Source organism: Myotis yumanensis, unplaced genomic scaffold (genome assembly GCF_028538775.1).
Source record: "Myotis yumanensis isolate MYYU_CA2020_CCGP unplaced genomic scaffold, mMyoYum1.0.hap1 SCAF_2, whole genome shotgun sequence".
In the NCBI taxonomy this organism is placed as follows: domain Eukaryota; kingdom Metazoa; phylum Chordata; class Mammalia; order Chiroptera; family Vespertilionidae; genus Myotis; species Myotis yumanensis.
Genome location: NW_027223753.1, coordinates 11,527,097 through 11,539,697, shown reverse-complemented (window position 1 = coordinate 11,539,697; position 12,601 = coordinate 11,527,097). Strand labels below are relative to the sequence as shown.

General features: G+C 44.1%; 1 protein-coding gene and 1 pseudogene across 1 annotated transcript in view; both read right to left on the bottom strand.

The window, feature by feature from the left end:
- MICOS10 (mitochondrial contact site and cristae organizing system subunit 10) overlaps positions 1-536 on the bottom strand; it is a 30,145-nt gene extending 29,609 nt beyond the window's left edge. Inside the window, exon 1 of the mRNA XM_070404226.1 lies at positions 404-536. Coding sequence (XP_070260327.1) covers positions 404-467 — 64 coding nt within the window. The 5' untranslated portion in view covers positions 468-536. The remainder of the gene's footprint in view (positions 1-403) is intronic.
- Positions 537-5,435: 4,899 nt separating this feature from the next.
- Positions 5,436-5,980, bottom strand: LOC139001641 (proteasome maturation protein pseudogene; annotated as a pseudogene).
- Between the last annotated feature and the right edge of the window lie 6,621 nt (positions 5,981-12,601).

Genomic DNA, 12,601 nt, shown 5'->3' with positions numbered 1-12,601 from the left:
CTGGGGTGGGAGGTGGCCTCCCGACCAGGCTGCACTCCCCGCGCGGGAGCGGCGGCCCCGGGGAGGATAGGATGTTGAGCCGCTGGCACAAGGCTGTGCCCTTCATACCGTTTTTCACTCGAAGAGCTCCACACCTCTCCTGCCGCCTGCCAACCAACCCCCCTCTTCGGGGCTGCAACTCCACTCCTCCCGCGCGGGCGTGGCCGAGGCGCCTGCGGCCCAGATCCCCCACCGCCCGAGTGACCTCCGCCCGGGCTTGGGCAACTCGCCCTGGCCTGAGGGGCTGGGGCAGGCCGGGCGGCCTGACCTCTCTCGGAGCCTCCCTTCCGCCCTCCCGGTCAGCGGAGCCTAGAGCTGGCTGCCCGACTCCGGGCCGGGCCTGCCAGGGGAGAAAAGCCCTTACCTATCTTGACGACCGTATCCGCCAAGCACCGGTCCAACTTCCTGCCGAGCTCTGAATCCGACATGTTTCCCACCGGAGCTCGGCTTTCCCCACGGCCCGGCCCCGCGCTCCGACTCCAGGCAAGTCTCGCGAGAGTTGGCCGCGGTTCCCAGGCCTGAAAGACCCGCGTCGGCGTACCAGATATCGCGAGATGATCTGACTGCTTCCGTTTCTACCAGTTTTTTTCAGTTGGTTGTCAAGGTGACGGGTTGCTGGGAGGCCCGAGGTGACCCTGACCTTGGAGCCGAGCCTACCTAAAGGGTTGTGAGGCTGACAGGTTTCCTAGCTGGCACCCAGAGCCCTGTCTGGAAGGTCCTTGTTCCGCACCAACTCCCGACGTGGGCCCTGGAAATTCCCAAGACAAGTGAGGGCACAGCGCGTGATTTATTCATTCATTTAACTTCCTCACCTTCACTTTTCCTATTGCAATGAAACTTCCACCTGCACCACTTACATAGGAACTGCTCTGGCAAGGTCACCTACTGCCAATCCAATGGAGGCTTTTTGGAACTCTGTACAGCATTGGACACAACTGCTCCCACCTTCCTCATCCTCCTTGTCTCTGCCTTCTCTTTATTCGTTTGGACACGCAGTGCACTAGTCTTTCCTGGTCCTCTGGCTCTTCTCTTTGGGTGTTCTTCCGGGGCTGCCTTTTCTCTGCCGGCTGCTTAAAGGGTGTTGTTTCAGCCCCGCCCGCGTGGCTCAGGGGTTGAGCATTGACCTATGAACCAGGAGGTCAGGGTTCAATTCCAGGCTAGGGCACATGCCCCGGGTTGTGGGCTCGGATCTCCAGTGTGGGGCTTGCAGGAGGCAGCCAACAATCAATGATGCTCATCATTGATGTTTCTGTCTTCCTCTCCCTTCCTCTCTGAAATCAATAAAAGTATTTTTTTTTAAAAAAAGAAGAGTGTTTTTTTGCAGGGCTCCTTCCATCAGTGCTCTGAGTAATTGCACAACTGTCAAATTCTACATATCAAATGTCTACCCCAAGCTTCCCATTCTTAATTCAGCCTCCTTGCTGGTATAACTGATTTTAGTCTTCCTTCCTCATTTTCATCCTCCATCCTACAAACAAATATCAATTTGACCCTATTATTCCTTTGATTAGATGACTCCCATACATCTGTTGGATATATCCAAGCTTCAACAAGTCCATTCTAAGAAGCCTACCTTAAGAGACCTTAGAGCCCCATTCATCATTTTGTTGTCCCAGGAGCTTGCCTACTCCTATAATTTGCTACATTGTATTGAAATATCTCCTTATAGAAGTTTATATCTAGGAAAACTAGAAGCTCATTAAGAGCCTGGGCTGCCCCTTCCCCACCTGCACACTCCCAGTTCAGAGCGCAATCCCTTGGGCAGTCAGGTCTTCTATGAAAGATTTGTTGAACTGAATCAAATTCATTCGCCCATTTATTTTTTTCGTCTGTCTTTGGCAACTTTAACAGCAGAACTGCTGCATTAGTCCTTGCTATGATGGAGTCCCTTCTTTCAAGAAGGCTTCTTCCATGGCCACCCTTCTTCTCATCTGAGCTACATATCAGATTATATTGAAACTGTGTGTCTCTTGGATGTGACTGTGAGCTCCGTGAGAATTGGAGGCTGTGCTTTGCTGGATCCCCCACAACTAGCAAAGAACCTGGTATATATTGGATTTTCAATAAATGCTTTTTGAATGGATGTAAGAATAAATGGATGTATAAATAAATGTTTGATTGAATGAGGGAGAGAAAAAAGTCTTTGTCCCGGAAGAACTTTATAGTGTAGCATTTATGTTGAAATGGAAAAGGAAACTTAACTTCACTAAATACCTCTGATGTGTCACAAGTAGCACCAGGCATCTCATATAATTCACTTTTCCTCACAGCAGGTTGAGATTAATGTATTTTTACAGATTTCGAAACTGAGTATCAGGGAAATTAAGTAATGTGGAAGATGCATTGAATAGATTTAGAAACAGACAGAGGCATTTTTATTGGATCCAAGAGAGCTGTAAAGTTTTGTGGAAGGCAGAGAGCAAATTACAAAAGCAATCAGAGGCAGATGGTATAGTATGAAGTCTGGAGCCAGGCTGTCTGGGTTCAGATCCCAGCTTTGCCATTTCCTAGCTCTGTATCTATCATTCTCTTTCCATGGTTCTTTTTCCAATACAATGTTTTATTCACTGCTATATCCCTAGCAGGAGAACATTATCTGACACATAGTATCTGCTTGATAAATGTGTGTTGGTTGAGTGAATAAAATAAATGAAAACTCTGGAGTTTTGATAGTTCTTGGAAAACAAAGACCAATACAAGTGAGAACAATATTTTAAAAAATAGCAATACACACATTATAAATTTTTTTACATTCAAAATGTTTAAAAAAACCACACAGATATCTTGGTGCTAGAGAAGGGAGTTACAAACATGAAAAGGGGGAAAGCATGAAAGAACTCTTTGCTGTTGGACTGGAATTCAATGTATGAGCATGAACACATGGCACTTAATATAATAGAAATAGATACAAAAGTGTATGTGTGTGTGTGTGTATTTCCTGATCTTGTTTGCTGAGAGGCCCTGAAGGCAATGACACACCCGTAGCAATAAGCAAGCCTAGATCTTGGCTCTAAATACCATTCTCTACTAAAAGAATCTAGGGCTCTTTGGAAAAACAACTGAGAGTCCAGGGCTGGAGTAAAGAAAATATGGGATGACCCTGGAACAACTTCTTGTGTCACGAAGTAAAGAAGTATTTATTTTATTTTTTTAAATACATATATTTTTATTGACTTCATAGAGGAAGGGAGAGGGAGTGAGAGTTAGAAACACCAATGAGAGAGAATCATTGATTGGCTACCTCCTGCATGCCCCCAACTGGGGATCGAGCAGCAATCCAGGCATGTGCCCTTAACCGGAGTCGAACCCAGGACCCTTCCGTCTGCAGGCCCACGCTCTATCCACTGAGCCAAACTAGCTGGGGCATAAAGAAATATTTAAAGGATGATAGTATCATGTCAAAATGTTTCAATAACTGCAATCTGCCTGAAGTAGTACTTGGTTCCCAGTTGGAATGCTGCATAAGTCATTATTATTATCATTAGGAATTCTCTAACGTGTATGGAACAAGTTTCACAAAAATAGAAGTTGCCTTTCAAGTGGGTTAAGACAGTCTTGTAATAAAGCAATTTCACAACAAGAGAGCCAGCATCTTTTTACACTGGAGAGAAGAAAAATGAAAAAGCAAAAACTGTCTCCTAAGTACACTGATTTTAGTCCCAGCTGGTTAATCAACTCAACGTAAACTCTTTGTTTAGTTTACTAGGTTGTAAATCCAGCTTCATTAACACAGATTAGAATATTTTATAGCATAGCACCTCCATAAAGGACTTTTAGATTCCAGTGGGATTTTTTTTTCAGTTTCTCTTCAATTAAACACTAATTCTTTTATTTTTTAAAAAACTAATTCTTAAAGAGAGATTCACATTTTTTTGTTTCATATCTTCTTTCTCCAAGGGGGGTCTTATACTGTTTTGCACCTTCAGTAATGTGTCCAGAGTCAAACAGCTTCTTTGTTTGGTTCCAAAGTCCAGACGCCCCTCCCCCCGCTTTTTTTTTACTCGTGCAGGTAATATAACAAGCATACAGAAAAGTGCTAAAAACAAATACAATGCAACAAATAAATTGTTTTAAAATGAACATCACTAGCACGTCAGGAGCCCACTCGCCAGTGTGTCCTTCCTCCCTGCTAGCATAACCACTATCCTGACTCTTTGTTACTCATTAACAATATGGTTTAATTTTACCTGTTTTTGAACTTTCCATAAATAGAATCACACAGTCTATATCAGTGATGGCGAACCTATGACACGCGAACTCATTTTTTTGGTTGATTTTTCTTTGTTAAATGGCATTTAAATATATAAAATAAATATCAAAAATATAAGTCTTTGTTTTACTATGGTTGCAAATATCAAAAAATTTCTATATGTGACACGGCACCAGAGTTAAGTTAGGGTTTTTCAAAATGCTGACACGCCGAGCTCAAAAGGTTCGCCATCACTGGTCTATATGGTATTTGACTTATTTTGCCCATTATTATGCTTTAAGATTCATCCATGTTGCTGTGAGTATGGTTCATTCTTGTTTCATTGTTATACAGTATTACGTTACATTCTGTTGTCTTAAGCCATCCAGTCTGCGGTACTAACCTAGCAGGGAACACACTAGATTGGCTATCAGGAGAGCTGGTTCCCAGTCTACTCTGCGGCTAACTGGTGGGTGTATACATGTAGCAGCTCTCATCAAATGGACCTCCCTATCAGCTCTTCCTTCAAATCCTCGCATTTGCTTCTTCCCCTTATACCTTTGGGCCTAATGCTGGTGATGGCTCCCACTGTTACTTCAAGGTATTAGCATCCCTCTTGCTTTGGAAATAGTAACTTCATTAAATTTCCATTTTCCCATTTTGACTGTACCACGTGTTTCCTGCCAGGACTCTGACTTCTAAACCTAGGAGAGGTCCTTTCCCCACCTCTATTCCCTATCTGGCCCTACCCATCCCCTTGTTTCCATCCTAGTGCATATCACAATTTGCAATTGTCTTCTCTATTTATTTACTCCTGTCCTCTCACCACCCTCAACCCATTTCTCCCACCAGATGGTAAGTTTCATTGAACAGGGACTTCACTTGTCTGATTATCATTATACTAGAGGCCTGATGCACGAAATTCGTGCAAGGAGCTCAGCCCTCACAGCCCCGGCTTCATCCACAAGGTCACCCAGTCTAATTAGCATATTATGCTTTTATTATTATAGATTGCTAGTGCTAGCACAGTGTCTGGTACCTTGCACGCATTTACTTAATAGTTCTTGAATGAACGTACGAATCAATCAACGCACGAGGAGCAGGAATGATGTCTTTTTCAACTTTACATCGCCAGCACTAGCCAAACCAGGTACTAAGTGGTGTTTAATTGATGTTCTGTGTTCTTTTTTTTTTTTTCATGTGTCAGTACTTTTAATGTTGTATACATAAAATTGTAGTAAAAAGATGACTATAAACAAGATGTAGCCCCTCCATTTCCATGATCAGCTCACTGCATTACAGTAAACCAAGTTTATATTCCACCATCAAGTGTGGTTCTCCCATTAGTTCACTTTGTGATGGGTCATTAAGAATATCTTCAAATCCAATAGTCTCATCATTGCCCCTCAAAATATCCAGTGAAAGGTTTGAGCTTGGGAGAAATGGAAGACGCTGAACCTGTTGCACTGCCTTGAATTCCATTTGCAATTTTAGTGGAGCAAATAGACCCTGGATGTTTCTCAGTGTGGAAAAATTCATTGTATCTTGGTTGAGCTGGAAATTTTTTTCTGATAATTCAAGAGGATGACTGGGTAAAAGTTCATGTTTCACACACGAAAAACCTTTTCGAAGAAGATCATGACTTTCAAAAGGTCCACTTGCTGATAGCTCAGTAACTGGAATACTGTCCTTTAGCTGAGATCCAAGTCCTCTGGTATTCATCTTTAGCTCACTCTGCAAACAGCCTCTCCAGCCTGGTCGATGTTCTGTGTTCTCATGTGGCCTGCCTTTGAAGCCAGTGGGCCCCCGTGTGGGACACAAGCTTAAAAGTAACAACCAGAGAGGATTGAACTGTAGCTTTGTGCTCAGTATATGTTTGAATTGACCTTAGAGAGAGTTTGAGTCTGAGGGAATGCTTAGAAAGTGCATTGGAAGCCACATTTTCTGCATTTACCTGCAGTTGAAGGTACACTCAAACTCCAGATACATGGATTTGTGAAAGAGCATGAGTTTGAGAAAAATAGCTTCACTGAATGAGTTTGGATTTAAGCATGGGAGCTTGAGAGTGAGAGCTGGTGTGAGTGAGAGTTGGTGCAAGTATAATAATCATAGTTGGAGTATTAATATTTCAAAGGCCAACCAATACCATACCTTTGTTCACAATACAGCTCCCCTGGCTAATTTAATGTCAAGTTAGCTTTGATTTTTACCTGGGTTATATGAACTCAGCCATAATGAGGTTATGGCTATCACTTGCCCATTCTGTCTGGTTAATAATAATAATAAAAAAGGATTTCTTGGTCAGTGCAATTTGTTTGGTAGAGAAAATATTTCTAAATATGGGATCCAAGGTTGAGGGGAGGCATTCTTGGCAGAAAATATGCTAGGTAACCTCTTCTTAATTTCTGTGTCTCACAGAAGAGATGGGTGTTTTAGCCCTGAACTGGCACTTAGATCTGTCTGCTTCTAAAGTCACACCTTTATCTGGGAAGTTGATGGGCGGGTTGCAGAGGGTCTTTCCATGAAACCTTGAAATGCTATATAAATATTTATGTATGAGTGCATATCTTTTTTTCTTCCTTGAGTCCATAGCTTTCCTCAGAGTCTTAGAGGAAACCAGAATTCAAAGAAGGTTAAGAACTACAGTGGGGCCTTGATTTACGAGTTTAATTCGTTCCGAGACCGAGCTCGTTAAGGAGCTCGTTAACTCAAATTACTCTATCAACTCAATGCAAAAAATCGGCCAAGAGACAGCTGGTACCTCAAAAAACTCGTTAGTCGGGACACTCGTAAGTCAAGGCCCCACTGTATTGACTTGGAGCCAAACACAGGTCTTGGGGAGGATGCCAGTCCCTCCAGCAGAGGGCAGTGGCGCCCACATTCACTGACCTCTTTGACCTCACAACATTGGTTATCAAGAGATCTGAGAGGCTGAGCCAGGTAGGCCTGAGCCAAGAGTATCAAAAGAGAACACCGACCTGCCCCTGTTCTTCCTGTTGGGTTGGTTTTGAAATCCCATTTCCAACCCGCAGTTGGATATGTAAGCTCTCAAACAGTGGCTCTAGGGAAGACCATCCTCTCCCATCAACTTTCACTGGAAAATTCTTCTCAGGGACAGATACTTTTCTGAGCTCTGTTGCTCCTTTGTCACTGCTGGTTTTTCTTGCTTCCTTTATGGACATGGTTAGACCACCAGAACAAACACTGATTCAGAGGCCCTGGTTGGAAGACATTTTTCAGTGGAAACATGAATGAACTGACTCTGATTCTCAGTTGGATGCCTATGTCTATGGAAAAATCACTTAGCTCTTTAATGAACATTCAAAGCCTTTGAGAACGGTTTCACTCCCCCTTCAAGTCTTTTGTTCCTCTCCCATATGTAAGGTCTCCTTGTTGGCCAAACTATTCCTGCAATTGTGTTGGGTTTCCCAACAAGCTCCTGAAGAAGTCACTCCTTCCTTCTGTTTTCCTTATCTTTTCCATCCTTCAGCCCCTTTTTCTCCCCCATGGAGCCTTCTCTAGCTGAAAAGAAGTGGAAATACTAGTAGAGGTTAAAGGCTCTGAAGGACTGAGAAAACAAGCCATACAGATCATTGAAGGGAGAGTTTTATAGGCACAAGGAGCAAGTACAAAGGCCCAGGGGGTGCAGTGTGGGGTCTGCTTGGCACTGTAGAGGCACAGCATGACTGGAACAGAGTGTGCAAACAGGACATGAAGTCAGAGGGATGGCGGAAGCAGATGGTACAGAACCTTGTAGGCCAGGGCAAAGACTCCGGTTTTACTCTGAGTGAGATGGGAAGACAGTAGAGGGTTTTGAGAGAAGGAGTTGACACCTCTCACTTGTGTTTGATAAGGACAACTCTGCCCATTGTACTGAGAATGTTGGGACAGAGGCAAAGGCAGAGAGCTAGGTAGGAAGACTATTCCAGTCACCTAAGAATGATGGAAAAGGAGGCAGTGAGAAGAGGATGGCTTCTGGATATCTTCTGAAGGTAGAACTTATGGGATTTGCCGAAAGATGAGATGTGGGATTTGAGGCGGGGAAAAATAAAGGAGTTAAGAATGTTCTCAGCCAAAACCGGTTTGGCTCAGTGGATAGAGCGTCGGCCTGCGGACTGAAGGGTCCCAGGTTCGATTCCGGACAAGGGCATGTACCTTGGTTGCGGGCACATCCCCAGTAGGGGATGTGCAGGAGGCAGCTGGTTGATGTTTCTCTCTCATCGATGTTTCTAACTGTCTATCCCTCTCCCTTCCTCTCTGTAAAAAACCAATGAAATATATTAAAAAAAGAGAAAAAAAGAATGTTCTCAGATGTGTGGTGTGGGCAAACAGAAAGATGGGAGTAACAGTGAGATGGTAAAAATGGAGAAAGAAGTTTGTATGGGAGAACAGAATTAGGATGTCAATGTTGGCTAGGTTAAGTTTGGAGCTGCCTAGTAGACCCAATTTATGTGGTGCCCCATATTTCCTCAACCCCCTCTCCTCCTAACCCCCTTGACTGCCTACTCAAAGAGGAGCCCTGGCCACCACAATTAATGGTCTCCTGATAAGACCACCAGCTGTCTCAGTCTCCCTCAGGTGAAGGCCAGGCTCTAGCTCACCTCCATTATGCAAAAGCTCCAGGCACCAGACCCAAGTGATCAGACACACAGGTTATGGATCCTTCTGACATTTCTGAGCCCAGGTTACGTTCTGAACCAGAGCTGGGGGAACTGGCATCTCTAAGGAGCCTAAAAAGGTCACAGACTACAACCCAGAGATGCAGGAGTAAACTTTTATCATTGAGAGACAAGACATGAAAAGGAGCAACAGAGGAATTCTATTTCCCTTCCACAGGCCAGAAATATACCTTCTCCTTCCCAAGAGGCAGCACCAAAGCTCTGTTGTCCCCCCTATCCTACCCTCGCCCTCTGGAGATGTTCCCAGGTGGCCTCGCCACCAGCTGTGTTCTCTTGTGAATCTATGACTAGGTTAATAACGTACCCCTTGTGTTTGCTCTTCCTCGTTCCCTGACTGATTTCCCTCTTCCCTCCTTTTCTGCCCTGCAATCGCACCTCTTAAATAGAGTATGCTCATGTCTGAGCATTGCCTCAGGCTCTGATTTCTAAGGAACCCAGGTTTAGCCAACCTTCAAGTGGAAATGCAGAGTAAGCAGGGGAGAGGTCGCTACTGGAGATAAAAATGAGGAGTTCAATGCATATATATGCTTCTCTAAGCTCACCTATGGGATGCGTATGGCCAAAGGAGAAAGTTAGACCAAGGACTGAGCCTGGTGACATGCTAACATTTAGAGGCTGGGGAGAGGAGGATGAATCAGCAAAGGAGAATGAGAAGGAATGATCATGTGTGGGAGGAAAACCAAAAATAAAAATGGCTTCCTGGAAGCCAAATGAAGAAAATGTTTCATGGAAGAGAACATGATGAACTGGGTCAAATGAACATGGAGAATTGGCCATTGGATTTAGCATCGAAGTTATTTAGGTTACATGGACAAGGACAGTTTCCTAGGAGGAGTCAGAGCCAAAGTCTGAAGACAGTGGGTTTGAGAGAGACTAGGAGGAGAAAGATTGGAGACAGCAAGTGTACACAGTCTTTTCAAGGAGTGTTTCTCCGAAGAGGGACAGAGGAAAGGGGCAATAGCTTGAGAAGGAGTGGAGTCCATAGCGGGTTTTGTGGATGGGAGACATTACTCATGTTTGTACGTGCATGGGAATGATTCCGTAGAGAGGGCAACACTGATGATGTGAGAAGAAGAGAAGAGATGGCCACCGCCTGGAAGTTCCCAGCAGAAACACGAAGAGTTTTGATTCCAGCGGGCTGCAAGTAGGAGGTTTCTTTCTGAGCAAAGAGGGAGAATGCTAGACATCTGGAATTTCCTCTCCATGGATGCCTGGGTCTCTAGGGCCTAACTTTTAAAGTTGAACATTTACTTTTTGATGTGGTTAGAATCCCTGAGTCCACAATATGTTCCCAAGAGTATTTAATTAAATGGGAATCTGGTGTGCATCTGTAACTAATTAATGCTGATCAAAAACAATTAAATATTAAATGTCAGTGCTGTTACCTGGTTCCTTACGAATAATTGCAAAGGGCTGAACGTAATTATCAAGTCCTGACCTCCATAGGAATCAAGTTCACATTAAAATAATGAAAAACGAAAACTGAGCTAAGGAAAGAGCAGATTTTGTGAGTTTTTAAAAGTATCTGAAGCAATGAAATGCTAAACATTAGGGCAAGGGTGATGCTTAGAGTTCCCTTCCTCAGTGTAGGGGTTTCGAAGGGCCCGCGTTCTCTCATAGAAACAATGGCCGCTCCATTAGCAATGTAGTAAACATTTCTAACAGGTCTCCTTTCGGTAAAAAATGTCTTCACATGCTGATAATATTACATATAGTATATGTTACGTGATCCGTATAAAGTGACGTAATCCATTCAGGAAGTATTGAATGAGGATTTGACTTGCCAGTCCTGTGCTAAGCTCTGGGGGTAAAGAAATGCATAAGATGAACCCTCTAATGTCTTTAAGGTCTAGCCTGGTGTTCCTCAGACTCACCTGGAGTGCTTTGCCCTTCCTCTCTCCATTTCATGGAGTATGATCAGGGGTTGCTGTTTTCTTCTGCTTTAATAAATAATACATTTGTTTGCATTTCTTGGGCTGTTTGTTTTGGCGTGGTTTTTAAAAGTGGGGAGCAGCAAAGTCTTTATTCTGCCACCTTGAAGCTGGCAGGCCACCACGACCCTTGTGGTCCTGGTGAGGGGTGGGGCAGATCCAGCGGATCCGACAGATGGACCGCTCCTTACCCATGGGAGCTGTGTGGGAGACCGAGGGACAAAGACCAAAAGCAATGGCTTGGATCGGTGTGGCTGTTGAGAGCCAGAAGAGTGAGTCAAGCCCAGAGGACCATCCAGCAAAGACATGGGTGGAGGATACGAACCATAGCATGAAGCCAAAACAAAGAGAGTTGAAGACCAAGACATTTACGAGTAAGGAGGAAGCAGGGTGGAAAAACAAGGAGGGGTCTGGAAGGGTTCCCAAGACGAACTGGGGATGCTTGTGGTGACTTTCAATCTCAGCGACTGGAATGTGCCGCCCAGGTCAGCTAGCAGGATCACGGTGGATGGAGAGTTTGACACTGTCGCCTTCATTGGCCAGCTGAAAAGTTAACACTGAGCTCCCTGCACAACAGTCTGAGTTCTGAGCTGCTGTAAACTGGAAAGTGCTTATTTGTTGCTCTTGGGATTTTGATACTTCCAATTCTTAAAGTGTAAAGGGGAGACGACTGTAGCCCCCCCTCAACCTACTTTACAGAGGCACGGGAATGCCGTGCGGATTAAGGAGACTTCCCGTCTGACTTCAGTTGTGCAGGGCCCTCATAAGGGGGATCGTTTATCCTGAGAGCTCTTCTGTCTTCCGCTTTCAGCTGAATGCTGGAGAGGGATGCAAAGAGGGAGAAGGGAAGGGGACCCCCAGTTCTTTTTAGCACCTGTTGGGCACTTTGCATATGTTGTTTCTTTTATTCTCTCGTAGCCATCTGGGTTGACCCTTCTTACGCCCTTTTATCGATAAGAAAACTAGGCCCTCATAAGTGGAGGATATGGAATTTCAAGGCAGGTCTTTCTGACTCCAAAACTATGATCTTTCCAGGATAGCTCAATGACTATGGCTCTGGCCAGTGCCAACCCTGCTCCTCCCTCCCTCGTCTATCTCAGTGAGAGGAACACTGAAGACAGTCGGACGTGACCAACCAGGAGACAGCCACTCCCTTCCAAAGGAAGGAGAAAGCTAATAGCTGAACTTCACTCTGGAATGGTAAGTGATCTTCTGAACCACGAATATTTGAACCAAAAAATTCAACTTTGAGTTTTAATATGGCTGAACATATAAGATCTCATTCATTGAAAAAATACAGTATATATTGAACATCTGGTTTATAGAAGGTACTGTGCTAGAATATTGGAGGATTTGGAAATGTATAAAATACAGGCCAATCGTATACAATTACTTTCACGGTTAAGATTAATTTGAATTTAGACATATTGAATCATGTCCAATTTTGAGCTTGAAATTGGTCACTGGCATTCACAAGAGAGGTCAGGGCTGGATTTGCTGGTAGGGCAGTCACTCACCTGGAGGTATTGAAATCTTGAAAATGGATGAATTTCTCAAAGAAGATGGAATTACAAGGGATAAAAATAAAGACAAGGATAGAGCCTTAAATTACACCCATTGTTAAGAGCTGCAAGAGAAAGTTAAGCCAGCAAAGCCCTCAGGATGAAAGAGGAGGAAGAGACAAAAAAAAGAAAAAGCAGACAAGAATAAAAAGTTTAGAAAGGGCATGCACACAGAGCTCCCAGAAGTGGTCCAAAGTGCCT